This window comes from Budorcas taxicolor, chromosome 7 (assembly GCF_023091745.1).
Source record: "Budorcas taxicolor isolate Tak-1 chromosome 7, Takin1.1, whole genome shotgun sequence".
NCBI lineage: Eukaryota > Metazoa > Chordata > Mammalia > Artiodactyla > Bovidae > Budorcas > Budorcas taxicolor.
The window spans coordinates 31,592,104-31,610,463 of NC_068916.1; the positions used below are offsets into that span (position 1 = coordinate 31,592,104).

The window sequence follows — 18,360 nt, forward strand, 5'->3', positions numbered from 1 at the left end:
TTTGATTCCAATCTTTCCCTTTCCTCCCTCTCTCTCTTCCCTCAACCTCTGATTTCCTGAAGCTTTAGTTTGGGACAAGTGATCTCTCTCTGTTTTTACCTTCTTTGCTTAAACAAAGGTAGATGTGAAAGCTGCTTAGGGACTTTTAATGACAGTATCATGGCATTAGAGCTGATCCTTGGAGTAGGATTATTGGAAAGTCATTGAGACCCTTCTTCAATTTGCAAGACCTCTTTTTCCCTATAGGGCTTCCCTGGTAGCTTAGCGGTAAAGAATCTGCCTGCCAGTGCAAGAGACACAGGTTTGATACCTACGTTGGGAAGATGCCCTGGAGAAGGAGATGGCAACCCACTCCAGTAACTCTTGTTTGGGAAATCCCATGGACAGAAGAGCGTGGCAGGCTATAGTCCATGAGGTCACAAAAGGGTCAGACATGACGTAGTGACTAAACAATAAAGCTTCTCTGCCTATAAGACCCTCAGAGAGGTAAATATGTGAAAGAGGCAATGGAATGTAAGAAGGATATGAGTTACATAATAAAAAGGGAAAGTAAAAGAATTAGCCTTATGTCAAATTCTGTCAATGATCTCGCTCTTCATAGAGTTGCACTTGTCCTCACAGCTAGCAGTGAGGGCCTGTTCATAGGACAATTGCCTCCATTTCAATGGAACTTTTTCAAGGTTGTGTCACACTGCTTTTGGTGGAGTTCTAAGAATTTGGGGAGAGATTTTAATTGTTGACCTTGGAATGTGGATTTCTAAGAACTATGTATGTTCAGTCATTACATGAAGGTTTCCTAAGCATTTATCACTAGAAAATGTGGATGTGTGTGTTTGGGACTGGAAGAAGGGAGATGAGGGTAACATGGAGAGGAGGCTTAGGAAGGTACATGAAATCATTTAAACTAGATAAATTCCTTGAGAGTACAGCATATTGTAGTTCTGTTCATTTTAGGCTTGAAATAATATTTGAACTTGTAATATGTATCCTCTCCTTTCACAGAGGTTACAATCAGTATTTTTCTTTTCAGAGAAGCAGAAAGACACATACTGGAGCAGAAAGGCAGGACCATCTATTGTTGCTTTCATCTTTGGGCTCTGAGAGAGGTAGCTATATCTATTATGGTCTCTCTCTCTATGGATATATGATATATAATTATAATTTGAGCTTACTTTTAGAAATGAATATGTTTGGCAGAAACCAAAACAATTCTATAAAGCAATTATCCTTCAATTAAAAAATAAATAAAATAAAAAATAAAATTAAATTTTAAAAATGAATATGTTAAGAGTATAATTTGTATAGGTGAGTATTGTTTTCAAATTTCTATGTCAGGAAGCTATATATCAATTTCATTGATGATGCTGTTGCTCTAAAATGTGTAACTCTCACCCTCAACACATATTTCACACACGCTATATACACACGAGTCCTTTGGTTTGGCTTTGAGAGCCATCAGTGCAGAAGTGAATGGTCTTGTTACCTTAAAGTTGCGCTTAGTTCACCTGAGAGCCGTGGGATCCTAGAATGCTGCCCTGATATGCAGGCATGGTTGGCACCAAGAAAAGATGAAGAAATGGCATGTGGAGCTGGATATTAGTAGCCCAGCTGGCAGCATCAACAAGGGGTGGTTTGTGAGGTTGAGCCTAGTTTTCATGACATCAGCACTGATGAGTCTGAGTAGGTGAACTAGGGCCACTGAAGATGAATATATGAGTAGGAACCACCAGAAGGATCACACTGAACTTTTTCCTATCACTTCCAAAGAGTTCCAAGTCATTCTTGTGTTTAGGAACCAGAGGCAAATGGTTCTAGGAGCCTTAGTCTTGATTTCAGAAACTTAGTTTAACCGAAGGCATGAACAGACAAAGGACTAAGAAAACCCTTAAGATTCACTTTTCTCTCTCTCGTTACACATCTCTCCTCCTCATCTGATAGTCCTGATAAGCCTACCTGGTATTTCACTGAGAAAATATAAGCTTACATACTGTAGCTTTGCCTTCACTTGCATTCAACCTGCTCCTGAAATAGAGAAACATCCCCTGGTACTAAACCCCTCCACTTCACAGGACAGAACCCCAGCCCTGGTTCCTGTTTCTCCTTCAGGTTTTACATTTGCTTTTATCACCTCTCCTGCTTTTTTTCAACCTTCCTCTCTCTACTGGCTCCTGATCCAAAATAATCAAATACAGTCTACAAGCTCCCATCTTTTAAGGGAGCCTCTCTTAACCGAAAGTCTCTATTTCTCGCCTACCTATTATTTCTCTCCCGATCTCTAAGCCAAATTTCTCAAAACACATCCAATATCACCCATACACTCTGCAGCCCCCATCATGACTGAATGTGTTCTCTCCAAGTTTGTCAAACTAAATCCACATGGCCAAATCAAATAGATTTTCTGGCGTTCACCTTGCTCCATCCTTCATCCTACCTCTGTGCACTGTGTACTGTTCCCCACACCCTTGTTCTCCACATTTTCTCCTGTCAACAGCGCTCAGGGCACCAAACTCTCAAGTCATTTATCCAGCATTTCCAGTCAGTCGTTCTCCAACTCCTTCTTCTCTAACCTCTAAATACTGTAATGCTTCAGGGTCAGTCCTGGGTTGATTTTTCAAGTCCTACACTCATTCTGATGACTTTAACTATATATTAACAATGCACAAATATATATCCCAGCCCACTTCCTCTTTTGAGATTCAAACATATATTCAGCCTGACTTATCTAGTTAGATGTCTCACAAGCATTTTTTTTTTTTTTTTTTTTTTGCCAGTCTCATAGAAATTTTATTTTTTATTTGGGAAGAAAATAATAAAGTCGTATAGTTACAAATGACCATGACAAAGAATGATTTTCAATGAATGATAGCGATATAGTATAAATAGATCTCTATCTCCTTGCACTATCTTAAGATATTATCGTGGCTCAAATCTTCCTCTATCAATGTCTGTTAGTTGTGTGTTGAATAACTTAAGACATATACATTCATCACAAATAAAACTGTCTTTCTACCCCTCACTGGTTACACATTATGCTCTGTGCTTACCCAATCCCGCCCACTGTAGAACTTTCACCATTCTTTCAGACCTACTTAAAGTGTCTCACAAGTGTTGCGAACTCAGTCATGTCCAGAATGGAAAAATTGGTCTTCATCACAACAGCCTATCTGTTTCTCAAGGTTTTCCCATCTTAGAAAGTGAAACAACTGGTACAGTTGCTCAATTTAGAAATCTGGGAGTCATCCTCAACCCTCTTCCTTACTCCTCCACATCCCAACTATTACCAGGTTCTGCCCACTGTCCCTTTTTTTCTATCTCTGATACCAACACCCTAGGCTAGGCTTTCATCCACTTTCACCCGGATTCCTGCAACAGCCAAATAGGGTGTCCCTATGTCCACTGGGCAGCTGTGCTGTTTCCACAGCTTTATCATGTGTGCCTGCCCCTTCCTTCATTTGACTCTACTCGTGGATTTTTCAGTTCCATTTTAAGATCTTTCTTACCTCAAGGCCTTCACACAGAATGTCTCCTCCTCCTGCACTTCCCTTCCCCTGACATCCTCTTGGCTAATGTTTTCACGCCTTCCATGTCTCAGCTGAAATGTCACTTCCTCCCAGAGGTTTTCTCTAACCAAGAACCTGAATGTCCACCTCCCACCATTAGACATGGTCACATTACAACTTGAAATTTTATATTTATTTTTATTTAAATTTCATATCGTTTCCTCCATAGGGCTAAAAACTCCATGAGATCAAGAACTGTGTCTTTTTAATGATTCTACATTTAGTACTTAGTCCAAAGTAAGTAAGTGAAGTCACTCAGTCATGTCCAGTTCTTTGCGACCCCATGGACTGTAGCCAGGCTCCTCTGTCCATGGGATCTTCCAGGCCAGAGTACTAGAGTGGGTTGCCATTTCCTTCTCCAGGGGATCTTCCTGACCCAGGGATCAAACCCAGGTCTCCCACATTGCAGGCAGGTGCTTTACCATCTGAGCCACCATGGAAGCTCAAGAATGCCTAACAAGAATGATCTGTTGAATGAACAAACTTTTGTCCTCTTAACCCTGCTTAACTAGCACTCAGCCTGGCACCATAGCCCTACCCTTTTTGTATGACACGTATGCTTCTCTCTTTGAAGTGAAGTGAAGTCGCTCAGTCGTATCCGACTCTTTGCGACCCAATAGACTGCAGCCTGCCAGGCTCCTCTGTCCATGGGGTCTTCTAGGCAATAGTACTGGAGTGGATTGCCACTTCCTTCTCCAGGGGATCTTCCCAACCCAGGGCTCGAACCTGGGTCTCCCGCATTGTAGACAGACGCTTTACCGTCTGAGCCACCTTGGGTCTCTGGAGTTAGACACATCTGGCTCTGACACCCTCTGTGTGACTCTAGGTTAGGTGCTTAACCTCAGTTTTTCTACCTGGAAAGTAGGGAGATGTATCTGTCTTATAGTAATATTATGAAGATTAAAATGAGGACATGGACATAAATCCCTGGCCATAGATGCATTCAGTACAGGTCATCTCCCTGTATCGCAGGCCTCCTAATAAGCTCCAAACACTTTTTACCTGGGTTGGGAAGTTGGCACCTACTCCAGTGTTCTTGCCTGGAAAATTCCATGGACAGAGGAACCTGGCGGGCTACAGTCCACGGGGTCACCCAGAGTTGGACACTACTGAGCGACTAAGCACACAGCACAAGCACTTTTTACCTCACACACACACACACACACACACACACACACACACCCCTTAACAGTGTTCCACGACGTGAACCCATCCACTCTGCCCTTCTGAGTCTTTCTGAGTCTCTGATTGTCACTTTCTAACTAAGAGGTTTGCCTTTGGAGAATGAGATACTTAGCGATGGAACAGCACTGATGATATTAAACCAAAGACATAACGGTAGTCCTAAATAAATGGAATTTGTATTATACGGGCACATTCTCAAATATATTTGGCGGTAACACAAAGAGAAAGGCAGTAAATAATATTTTTGAGTGTAGAAGGCATTACTCTAAAAGAAAACACCAGATGGCAGCAGCAGATGCTAGAGATGTGTCTGATGGGATTGTAGCTCAGCCCTCTAGGATGCTAAGGACAGCTTAAAACTACATTCAGAGACACAAACCTTTGTTAAAAGAAGAAAAAGACAGATTTCCCTGAAGAAAAAGAATGCCTATTTTATAACATAGTATCAGATTTTTAGAAACAATGTTTCACATGTTATCATCAAAATACTAAGAAAATAACCCCAAGCGTTATGTAACTAATAAAAGGTAGTTAAACAAAGCCTTCATTCTGGTTTGTAGTTATATTTAATTAACTGTCAATCTGTGTTTCAGTTAGCCAGAAAGGCCTTAAGTCAAAGACTGAAATACTATCAGCTTATGGAAAAGGGCAAACTTTTCCCCAAATATTAAAGACAAATATTAAAATGTGTTCACTCATATTAAAATAGGGGTCAATAGTGACCTCCATTCTTGCACTTCCAGCACCACTTAGGACACTGCTTGCTAAAATAGAAATCAAAGGATCACATTAAGCTCCAAATTAAACTTTAAACTCATAATCTCTAGTTTCCCACATTATGCATCTAATTTCATCTGCAAGTAACATGACTTTTAAAATCTTGCTAAACTGGATACTGCTTGCTCAGGCTTTCCTTCTTCTAGAGGGAAAAGGGAGAGTGCGATGCTGCTCTGATACCACATAACAGCAGAGCAAACCCTTTTAAATAAAAATCCGCTTTGTGGATGTCATTCCTCTTTCATACTGCATGGTGTCTTTCACAATGTCACTGTGAAATCAGAGAGAGTGAATTCAGTCTTAGATTTTGGATGACAAGCAACGGGACAAGTTCAAACCCATTCCGTGGTGAGAGGCAAAGCAGAGCTGGTGCAGAATGCACATTGATGACTTGGGTTGGGGGGTTTGTCTTAGGGATCTCGGCATTTTCTTTGTTTAGATTTGACTGAAGGGTAACAGGAGCATTTGTCATCAGAGAACCGAGCCAGTCTACGCAGGAGGAACACTCTGAGCGGAGGGTAACTCACTCTGCCAGCGAAACAGTCATTGTTGCCCAACTGCAGGGAACTATTTCCAAGTTCTGTGGTCATAATTCTGAAAATGTTTTTCTTACCTGAGTTCACTATGAGATCGAGCCCCCTGAAAACACTGGGCAAGATCGCTGATTCTAACATGAATTCAGATCAAGGATTCTAGGGGGAAATTATTCTAGCTGGCATAAGGAAAAAGGAAGCAAACATCTGAACTGAAAAAACCACGCGTGTGTCTCACAGTCAGCCAAAAGTCGGCCGCCACAGGCAGATGAAATTCTGAAATCCAATAATGCACAGGGCGTTTTCTTTATGGAAATGAACGATTCACTGCACTATCTAAATCTTACATAATACAAAGAAAAGAAAAACAGCAATAACAGAGTCCAATAACAACCACAACAGAAAACTACGTTCCCCAGGAGAGGCTTTCTGCTGAAAGCGCAACGCAGTGGCAAATGTCTTTTCAAGGGAAGGAATAAAGTCTGTTGGTTCAAGAGGTCTTATTCCTCTTGGAAGCCTAGGAGTTTTCTCCATTTTAATGAACCCTAGCTTGCTCCAGATCTGGCAGCTGAAGGGACCCTAGGTTGGATGACCTTACTATGCCCTCCACTAAAGCCTGTGTGGTCCCCAAACAGGCCAAGGCACATCTGACAGTGGTGGGTGCCAGTTTCTCACTGACATGTGCCTTTTCAGGTTAGGAGCAGAGTTGGCTGTGCTCTGACATAGCTGTCGTGTCCTCCTGATGCCCTTGTTTTGACGGACTCCCTCTGATCTAAACGTGAAAGTCACTGACAGCCATCACTGGCCTCCTGTCCTGACAGTCTCCTCTCCAGATGACTCAGTGAGTCAGGAGGTGTCCTCCTGTGGAGCTGGGGGCCCAGGCCAGCCTCTTTTAGCAGTTGTGACTGAGTGAGAACATGCTATGCTCAGCCTGCTGGCTCCACTCTGGGGAGCACAGAGTCTGTGTTACAACAACAAGCATGAGCATTCTGACCACACTCGTCCCTGTCTCAAGTTCTGTAATGAGGACTTTTAAAGAAAATGCATACAATCAGGAAACAGTGCTGAATGTCAGAACACTAACCGGAGCTCTTGATTTGTGGCTCTAAGACATGGATTCTTTTGCTCGCTGAATCCAGACCCCACACGTTTTGGAAGAAAAGCAACAGCCAAAAGATGAGAAAAACAGTTCATGTTTATGAGACCAGCCTGAAGCCCATGCCACACTTACGAGTTTGGGTTTTCATTCGGCAAAGAAACTATCTGTTCTTTCTTCAAGTTCATCGGAAAATATGCCCATTAGTCTGACTCTTCGGCTTTAGGATCATTGTTTTGGAATCTTCTAAGCCAGCAAGTGAAAGATCATTTCATTTTAAACATGGAAGTTTGGGAAAAGTACCCGACATTTGCCCAAGTAATACAATAAAAAAATAAAAAAGTAATGAAGAACAACTGGATTAAAAATAAAGGATGTCTTCCCACCCCCCCAATCAGTCTGGTTTAACTGTTTACAATAGCTTGGGTTACCTTAGTTTCCTGAAAATAGTTCACTTAAAGAACCCCTACAGGTGGGGCCTTTCAAGCAGCAAGTCATAGAGAAAAGACCTTGACTGCCTCCTATTTCTCATGATTTGATGTTCTGTAAAGTGTGACACATGGCAGGACAGCCACTTCCCTCGCTTCATGGCAGAATGGAGCACATGGACCTCACCTTATCTTGCAGGTAGCCATCCTCAAAAGCAACCTTCCCCAATCCTGGATGATGATGAAATTTCAGGTCAAGACCCAGTGACACTTCACTATATAGGCTGGGGACCCCTAGGGTCATGCTTATTTACAACTGCCCAAATCAGGGGTCACAGCCTGGTGTCTGACCCAAACATGGGGTCCAGAGCAGCAGCAGGAACTGAGTATTTCCCAGATCCATGAACACACCGAGGTGACTCTCGGTCTGCGTGGGAGTTACTTCCCCATAGACTATAGCCATGTAAGCATTAAAAGTAAGCATGCTGCACTGTAGAGCATGTTCAGTTCTGCAAGTGCTCCGGTGTTTAATTACTGCTAAAGTCATCTGGGGTTTTTGACACAGATTCTATTTTAGTACAATAAACTCACCATCACCCAGTGTTGCCAAAAGTGAATTCCTAAGGTAGACTACTAAAATAAACCAGTAATAAATATTGGCAGTTGGAATGGGAATGATATCTCTGTAATGTAGACACAGCATTACTGACTCATTTTCAAATGCCAGTCTCTCCCAAGGATTATTGGTATGAGGGATTCAGAGAAGAAAGAAGTCCATCTCTCTTTTAGGCAGCAGAATGAAAGAGGACCAGGGACCCACTGGGCAAGGATGTTTTTATATCTGCTGTGCCAGTGAAGGTATAGCCCCGGAGTCCAATAGGGGGTCAACTTAGGTTTCACTGAGGCAGAAATGGGCACTGAAGGAAAACCATCCTAGGGGATGAGGGAGCTGATTCCGGGGGCATTTTTCTCTCATTCCCCTGGAGGTAGAATGTACCCCCAGGCCTACCCGATGCATTTCATGTGGCACAAATTACCTTATCAGTCACAGGGGGTGCTGCCGGGTTCCTCTGAGACTTGGAATTAGTGGACTCTTTCAGGCCACCTCTACTCCCTAATGTCAGATCCTGAGCTTTTGGCCCACTAGGTTGACCTTTACAACTTCTCTGGTGTACTGGAAGGCGGTCGGGGGCAAGGGTCTGACTACAGTTTGGGCAGGACACGAGCTGGCCTTGACGTGGCCTTGTGTGGTTGGGCTGTCCAATGGGAAGGGGCTGAGGCTTCTGTGGGAGTGGCTGGCGGAACTCCCTGGGGAGTCGGTCATTTTCTACTTTCCACTTTTCCAGGCATTTGGGCTCATGGATAGGAAGGGACAGGGTACCAAATTCCCTCCCACAGATGTAGCAGATGACAGTCCTCGGTCGGGTTGTGATGCCACTGGAAGCTTTCTTGAGACTGGCAAGATCATCAGATCTGTCCAGGCTTGGTGCCCTGGGCCCCTCAACCTTCTGCTTGCAGCTTCTCTGATGAACAAGAAGCCGGTCTGGCAAGAATGTGCGGCTGCAGGACTCACACGGCAGCAGCTGAGCCTGGGAACTCTGGAAGGCTGCCTCATTCACTGCCTGAAGACTGTAGGACACACTTCCGTTGAGAGGAGGTGGTTTGGAAGGTTCTGGCCTCCTCAGGTGCTTGGGCAACTTGCTGTTTTCAACACGCCACTTCTCCAGGCACTGGGGTTCATGAATGCCAAGGGATTGAGACCCAAATTCTCGGCCACAGATATAGCACACCCGGAACCTGGGTCTGCGGGATGGGATCACGGGGGGCCTGGGCTGGCTTTCAGACATAATCCTCCTACTGGACTGCTTTGAGAGAATTACAGTTCCAGGTCTGTTTTTCCGAGGGTTTGCCTTTACTTTTTCACCCTGACTGTCACGTTCTATTTCTGGCAAGAAGCTAGAATGGGACTCACCAAATAGAACAGCTTGGTTTATAAGAAAGGTGGGCTCTTTGGAATGGTGGAAAGACTGTTGCAATGTGGAAACCGTTTTCTCCTCTTCTCTTTCCATTAACAAAGAAGGCTTTCTCTAAGGCTTGCTCTGATTTCAGGCCAGACGCATTTTGGGCTTCTGCTTAGAGTGAAGGTTAGTCAGGTTGGCTGTCTTGGGGTTCCACATCGTAGCCAGTACCTTAGACCCAAAGACTGTGACTCAGAGCTTCATTGCAGGGCAGCAGTCTGGAATGCTGGAAAGTCCCCATAAAACCTCAGATGGCTCCAAGATCTGCAGGGGAAATATAAATCAAGAAGTTATTGCATACACACACATTCACACACACACACATTCACGTGAGCACACACACACACACACACACACATTTTAAGTTGATAAAGAACAGTGATTTTTTTGACTGAGCATCCTCTTCGGCTATCATAATAACTGCACATAGGATTTGTTCAGTAAATGTTCGAATAAATATGAAAAACATTTCTGTTATGAACTGCACTGTTACCGCATCAAACAAAGGCAGTGTTCATTCGATACTGCAAAGGAAGATGGACAGTTACTGCACATCTCAACACATATGGTATGAACCAAGAAGCATGGTGGTGAGGTCATGCAGCAGAGAACCGAGGCTTCTGAAAACTAGATTAATGAAACTGCGGATCAAGTACAAAAGACCTTCCATTACCTTAGGGATTCTTTTTAGTGCCATGGATCCCTTTGTCAGTTCTTTGAAGCCTATGGACCTCGTCCCAGAATAATAATTTTAAAAGAAAAATATAAAATTCTTCCTAGTACAAGTGAAACTAATTTTATTGAAATAATTTATCAAATATTTTTAGTTGTGATTTCTCTTTTACTTGAACTATAGTCACAGGCCAGACTTTTTGAGTGTCCATGAGCCTAAGGTTAAGAACCAGCAGAAGTAATTAAAGCTTGAACAGGTAGATTATCAGGAAGCCTTCAGAGTGAGTTAAGCTTCTTATAACCTACCAGGTATCCATGCTTCCTTATTATGGGACTGGACATATTAATAAATTATGGCTGTAATTGTCAAGCCAAGAATGCAACCTTGGGCTCTATTCTTCCTGGTGGTCTATCTGTACAGCTTCCCTGGGATGAAGATGCTCAGACTTCAGCTGATGTTTCTTTAACAGATGTTGTATTTATGTTCTTGTTTTATACAGATATATCTTCTTATAGACATCAGTCTACCTGTCAAACTATCTTTTTTTTAAATAAAAACATGGCCGACAATTTTCCTAAACTAGAAGAGAGGACTGATAAGATCTCATTACAGTCAGAAGCCAAAGGAGTTTTTACCTTGGGGAAAGGCATGAGTCAGTTTTATCCCGGTCTACAACCTAGTTCAAGAAAGATTATCTTCAAAAGTCTTAGGACCTTCTTCATTTCCTGAAGGATGACCTCACTCTGGATTAGGGATTCTTTAGCATTGGCTCCCATTCACAGAGGGAGCGGCACCTGATCTGAGGCTAGATCCTACAGCCATCGGCAGGCACTTGAGTTCAAGCACACCAAGGACAGCTGTGCTGGTTATATCAGAACACTGTTCAGGCACTGCGGCTGAGAAGGGACAGAAAGTTGTGAGATCTGCATTCAGTTCCTGCATTTTGGTGCCAAGAAAAGTGTGAATCGTTGCAATTAAGGCTATCAAATCAGCTCTGGCACAGAAAAGGAAGTTATTCTTCATTTTGACAGATCCTAAGACAGTGATATTAACACATGTGACAAAAGAATGTGCTGGCCCCAAACAGAATGACCAACACAGAAAATGAGGCTTGAAGAAACAAAATTTATCACTTGATTATCACCATCCAAAAGAGAAAGTGGCTCTAGAGAACACAAAGAACCCAGTAAAATTATTTCATTAGATTTTAAACAGCACATGGGTAAAATAATCCCCCAAACCACTCTGCTTTGTTGGTTCTGATTTCTTATTAACCAAGGACTTCCTGTTTTAGTTTCCCATTTTCCTTGTTACCAAGAAGTTGCACATAGCAAAAGTATTTAAGGAGACCAATAAGAAAAATTACTGCAATCAAATAAACTAAACTTGTGAAACTTCCCTAAACTTGCTTACAATCTTCCCTCTTCACCATGCTGCTCCCCGCAGATGAAAATTCTGAGAAAGACCCATGACTTGCCCCAATAATTCATCCATCTCTTTTATGTTAAAGATAACTAATATTTATTTAATGTTAACTATGCATCTGACGTTGCACTAATTTTTACGTACATAATTATAGTTAATTCTCAAATGATTATCAGACAGGTATTATTATTTTAATTTTTACAAATGAATAAACTATGACTCAGAAAAGACTAGTAACTTGCCCAAGACAGTCAGTTTCTAAATGACAGAACTGGGAATCAATTCCAGCTCTCTTTGGCTCCAGTCCTTGACTCTTTCCATTATTCATTCTGTCTAAAATTCCACCGACAGAGCTTCATAAGTTTTTATCCCTATTTTAATGTACAATTCATATGCCCCATGGGTTTATGAAGGTAACTAAGCTCTCACCCGCTTTTATGCTCCCCTTTAGGAGAAGGAAGGGGTGAGAGGGAGGAGGGGAATAGGGCACGGAAGAGGAGAAATCTTTGAGATGGAAAAAGCAGGTGAGAAATCAGGGTTACTGAAGACAGGGTTTCTCCTTAAAGCAACAGGGATCATTTTATTTTGCTGTGAATGGTTTTCTAGAAGTTATTCTCTGTATGATGTGCAAAACATACCCTTTCCTGATCTCACCAGTATCCTTAAGAAAAATCTGTACTACTAGCTGCAGATGGTGGGTGAGGGGAATTGGGATGCAATAGTGGGTGCAGAGTGAAAGTGAAGGCTGCCCAAAGAGGTCAGATTGGCATTCAGTCTGGAGCCCTGTCACTACTTTGATTAGGAATGGATCTTTATGCATGCAGGCATTCATGCCTTTTCTCTGCAGCAAAAAATGACAAAGAATCATAAAATTCCCATTGAATCTTCATCTTTTCTTTTTTAATCATCCTCATTCCTCCTTCAATGTCCTCCTGAAAATTGTCTTATTGTGATTAAAGGTATCGATGTATGGAAAATGAGGTAGCTAGGACCAAGTGACACCTGGGGAGACTGAGGTGTTTACTAGAAAAATTTATGATATTTCTGCCAACGAGTCTGCTAAAGCAATGTGACAAGGCACAGCATGGTCAGTTGCTCTATCCTATAAGTTCTAAAAGTGAAAGTGCTAGAAAATACTAACTACATATATTTAAATCACTTAAGAATTTGGCCTCTCACCCAGACACGTTGTAAAGCAACGTTGCTAGTTTATAAAGAGAACCACTTTGCAAAGCCAGCCAGTTTCACCCCAAGCATTCATGGAGAAATATTCACTCCAATTGGCCTGAATTATTCATTTTGACCATATTTGCACATAGGCCATTTAAAGAATGTCTTGGAAGGCATCATGTTTTATCAATATGATGCCATTTTTCCATGCCCTTTGGACTTCATGGGAAGGGAGAGACAAACTCACGAGGATGAATATAATAACCATGAAAATCCAAAAGCTATCTTAGCATTAGGGGGCATTTCTTTAAAAGAGAGGGGAAAGAAGTCAAGTAGAAGTATGTGGTCTTCTAAAAAATAATTTAGTTCTTTGAAACAAAACAAATGTGTGATACATGACCCCTTCTCCGCTAGTATAGAATCCAAATCCTTTAAATGGATAAATGAATAAAAATGAATAAATAAGAAAGGTAGACTTGGGTTTTATGCTGCCTCTGAGAAAAATTATTAAATAGAGAAAGTTTGTCTTCAGTGTCCTCCATCGACGCCATTCAGTAGCCTCCCCTGCTCAGTACCCTCATATACACTCTAGTCTTCTTACTGATGAAATCTTGCTTTCAAAAAAGAGCTGATACACTAAGGCTTACAATTGATGAGGTAATATCCCTCCCAGAGTCTGGCAGAGACAGCTTGTTTCCTATTAATAGTTATTCTGCCCAAACTCCCTCAAGTTAATAGAGCCCCACTTTCTAGCTGGCACATGATTTCCTAGCCAAAAGTCTACAGGCTTCTTTGTAGCTAGTGGAAGTATTGCGTGGCACTTGTAAAAACTCTTCTTGAAAAGTAGGTGACCAACCTACTCCTCTTCTATTCCTTCATACTGATGATTGATGGCTGGAGCTCTAGCAGCCATCTTGGGGCAGATTGTATTCATGTAACACTTAGCAGACAGAGTAGAGACATGGATGAATCTGGGTCCTTGAAAATGCTACAGTCATCTTACAAACTCTGGAGTGACTTCCTTGGGCCTTACTTACATAAGAGAAATAAATGTTATTTTGTTTTTTTTTTTGGTGTGTGTATTTTAGTCAGTTTTTAAAAGAGTCTTTAACTCATATGAAAACCTAATACTAATTGAGTTATAGTTTAATAGTTAACATGGAGGTAGGCACAAAATGAATTAAAACAGTGATATGTCAAATTTCAAGATCTTTTTTGATGAGAAAAAATGTTAAAGGGTTTATAGGGCAAAATTGACTTATTAAGAATATCAGTTCAGTTCAGTTCAGTTCAGTCGCTCAGTTGTCTCCTACTCTTTGTGACTTCATGAATTGCAGCACGCCAGGCCTCCCTGTCCATCACCAACTCCCGGAGTTCACTCAGACTCACGTCCATCGAGTCGGTGATACCATCAAGCTATCTCATCCTCTGTCGTCCCCTTCTCCTCCTGCCCCCAATCCCTTCCAGCATCAGAGTCTTTTCCAATGAGTCAACTCTTCGCATGAGGTGGCCAGAGTACTGGAGTTTCAGCTTCAGCATCATTCCTTCCAATGAACACACAGGACTGATCTCCTTTAGAATGGACTGGTTGGAACTCCTTGCAGTCCAAGGGACTCTCAAGAGTCTTCTCCAACACCACAGTTCAAAAGCATCAATTCTTCAGCACTCAGCTTTCCTCACAGTCCAACTCTCACACCCATATATGACTACTGGAAAAACCATAGCCTTGACTAGATGGAACTTTGTTGGCAAAGTAATGTCTTTGCTTTTGAATATGCCATCTAGGTTGGTCATAACTTTCCTTCTAAGGAGAAAGTGCCTTTTAATTTCATGGCTGCAATCACCATCTGCAGTGATTTTGGAGCCCAGAAAAATAAAGTCTGACACTGTTTCCACTGTTTCCCCATCTATTTCCCATGAAGTGATGGGACCAGATGCCACGATCTTCATTTTTTGAATGTTGAGCTTTAAGCCAACATTTTCACTGTCCTCTTTCATTTTCATCAAGAGGCTTTTTAGTTCCTCTTCACTTTCTGCCATAAGAGTGGTGCCATCTGCGTATCTGAGGTTATTGATATTTCTCCTGGCAATCTTGATTCCAGCTTGTGCTTCTTCCAGTCCAACATTTCTCATGATGTACTCTGCATAGAAGTAAAATAAGCAGGGTGACAATATACAGCTCTGATGTACTCCTTTTCCTATTTGGAACCAGTCTGTTGTTCCATGTCCAGTTCTAACTGTTGCTTCCTGATATGCACACAGGTTTCTCAAGAGGCAGGTCTGGTGGTCTGGTATTCCCATCTCTTTCAGAATTTTCCACAGTTTATTGTGATCCACACAGTCAAAGGCTTTGGCATAGTCAATAAAGCAGAAAGAGATGTTTTTCTGGAACTCTCTTGCTTTTCTGATGATCCAGCGAATGTTGGCAATTTGATCTCTGGTTCCTCTGCCTTTTCTAAAACCAGTTTGAACATCTGGGAGTTCACAGTTCACGTATTGCTAAAGCCTGGCTTGGAGAATTTTGAGCATTACTTTACTAGCGTGTGAGATGAGTGCAATTGTGCGGTAGTTTGAGCATTCTTTGGCATTGCCTTTCTTTGGGATTGGAATGAAAACTGACCTTTTCCAGTCCTGTGGCCACTGCTGAGTTTTCCAAACTTGCTGGCATATTGAGTGCAGCACTTTCACAGCAGCATCTTTCAGGATTTGAAACAGCTCAATTGGAATTCCATCTCCTCCACTAGCTTTGTTCGCAGTGATGCTTTCTAAGGCCCACTTGACTTCACATTCCAGGATGTCTGGTTCTAGATTAGTGATCACACCATCGTGATTATCTTGGTCGTGAAGATCTTTTTTGTACAGTTCTTCTGTGTATTCTTGCCACCTCTTCTTAATATCTTCTGCTTCTGTTAGGTCCAGACCATTTCTGTCCTTTATCGAGCCCATCTTTGCGTGAAATGTTCCCTTGGTATCTCTAACTTTCTTGAAGAGATCTTTAGTCTTTCCCATTCTGTTGTTTTCCTCTATTTCTTTGCATTGATCGCTGAGGAAGGCTTTCTTATCTCTTCGTGCTATTCTTTGGAACTCTGCATTCAGATGCTTATATCTTTCCTTTCTCCTTTGCTTTTCTCTTCTCTTCTCTTCACAGCTATTTGTAAGGCCTCCCCAGGCAGCCATTTTGCTTTTTGCATTCATTTTCCATGGGGATGGTCTTGATCCCTGTCTCCTGTACAATGTCACGAACCTCATTCCATAGTTCATCAGGCACTCTGTCTATCAGATCTAGTCCCTTAAATCTATTTCTCACTTCCACTGTATAATCATAAGGGATCTGATTTAGATCATACCTGAATGGTCTAGCGGGTTTCCCTACTTTCTTCAATTTAAGTCTGAATTTGGTAATAAGGAGTTCATGATCTGAGCCACAGTCAGCTCCCAGTCTGACTAAGTATATTAAGTATATACTTTACCCTAAAAATCAGAAATGAAAAAGCTTGGAACTGTAAATACTGAGCCAATGATTTTTTATGAAACTGATTTACAATACTTCCTTTTTCAGAATTATTTTTTTAGAAAAAAAAGTAATGACATTTACCTCAGGAGAATAGAACCTTATTTTCCCCATGAGCTTTTGAAAGATTGAGAAGGCATCATTGCTGTGCCAGTTGTTAATGCACTGTCTCTGTATTCCATACTCTCTCTTTTACATCCAGCTTTGTGATGCTGGCACTGGGACACTGCATGCCCTGTTTCTGCTTAGCCAGCCAGCTCTGCATTATGATTTACTAATACCAGTACTGGAGGGAAAAGGTGAGGTTAGAGGAGAGAGAAGACTTGCATCTTCTTAAAGGGTTTCCTGTCTGCTTTTGGTTCCTGTATCACCCCAGCAATACTGCTTTATCCCCGCAAAAGCAGTTCTTTCCTGAAGCAGCACCTGAAACCAGTTTACAGTTTTTCCAGCATTTGCAAATCAAACTGAATTTCCCCTCCCCCTCCAGGCAGCACCATCAGCCAGACTGTTCTTCCTCTTTGGAAATAAGATTTTTGGCTCCCTAAGGTGCTTCTTCTAAATTTCTAAGTCCTAATAATTCGAACCTCTTCCCTCTGTCCTTCAGTGTTTGGAATGGTAGGTAGCTACTGCTTCCCTTCTATAGCAGTGCTTTTTTATTTTTTTAAACTCTGCTAGTTACCTAGGTAACAACTTCATTTCTGGTCAACAATTCTTTATATTAGATTCTCTCTGTTTAAATAACTAGTATGGTTTCTGTTTCCTGACTGATACAACTACTCTTAGAATATAAGTAATAAAAATCTGTGACATTCAAGCTGCATATTAGCTTACTATTGAAATAAATATAAACTAATCATTTCATAGTGTCTCAGAAACCGTGATGCTTAATATTCAACTCTCAACTCATTCAGACCACTGAAAACATACCTTTACAATGTTTACACAACCACTAGCTTCCAAAAGCTGGAAAATGTTGTTCCTCCATTTGTGATCAACTGAATAAAATCAGTTTTATTCTGCCATTTTAAGCATATTTGTGTTTTTCTTAAGTTTATATTATACTTTTCCTCCACTGACTACCTAGCCAAGAGGCCCCCACTGCCACAGAGGGAGTTATAGAGTATATCAATGCCATAGATCAAGGATGACTGAGAAGTGTTGAGGGCAGATCAATAACCTGTCAGTCTGGGTGGTTCCCTACACTCCCTTCTAGATGAAGCACCTGGGCCAGTGGCATTTGCAGTTCCCAGTAATTTTGATGTATGTGGACAGAAAAGCAACTGGGAACTGGGGGTGGTATGGTTTGGGAAAGACAGGAGCAGTGTCTGAAAGGTAAAAAATGGAAACACTTTCAGAAAAGCCATTTAGTCTGAGGCATGATTTTGATGGAATCTGGCTGTCCATATTGATATTCCCAGGCTGATTTTGAATAATTAATGAAAAATTTCCCCTTCCTTGTCTCTCCTTCACTATGAAGAACATTAAACCAAGATATAAGTTCTTTCACTTTTATTCCATCTAATTGTCAGGTGTGGACATATTAGTCTATGGTGTTAGGAAAGCTATGAAAACCAAAAATGGGAGAAATGCATTCTTTATGCCTCTAAATAGAAACTTCTGCAAAGACATTTTATGTTAAGGCTCATAATACCACCCCATGAAAGCTATTGTTAGACCAAGCCTGCAATTTTCACTCTATATTGAGTATTCAAATCACAGAGTACTCAAGAGTCATAAACGCCACACAGGTATGACCGTGTAATTGCAATATTGACATTTGGAGTGGTGGAGAACTGGTTATGGAAACCACCAGGACAGTTGCATTAGAGGCCTATAATATACAGAAATTCAAGGCTAGACAAAGAAAGTGGGAGAGTCAGGCCACTGAATAACAAACAAATCTACATAACATTTTTTTCTGACACCTAGGATAGTTCTATTCCAATAAAATAACTATTCCAATAGTTTTTTTCAAGACTTTAAA

General features: G+C 41.5%; 1 protein-coding gene across 1 annotated transcript in view; it reads right to left on the reverse strand.

Moving 5' to 3' along the window:
• Window positions 1-9,648, reverse strand: part of LOC128051597 (zinc finger protein 474) — a 28,173-nt gene extending 18,525 nt beyond the window's left edge. Inside the window, exon 1 of the mRNA XM_052644222.1 lies at window positions 8,617-9,648. Coding sequence (XP_052500182.1) covers window positions 8,617-9,648 — 1,032 coding nt within the window. The remainder of the gene's footprint in view (window positions 1-8,616) is intronic.
• Between the last annotated feature and the right edge of the window lie 8,712 nt (window positions 9,649-18,360).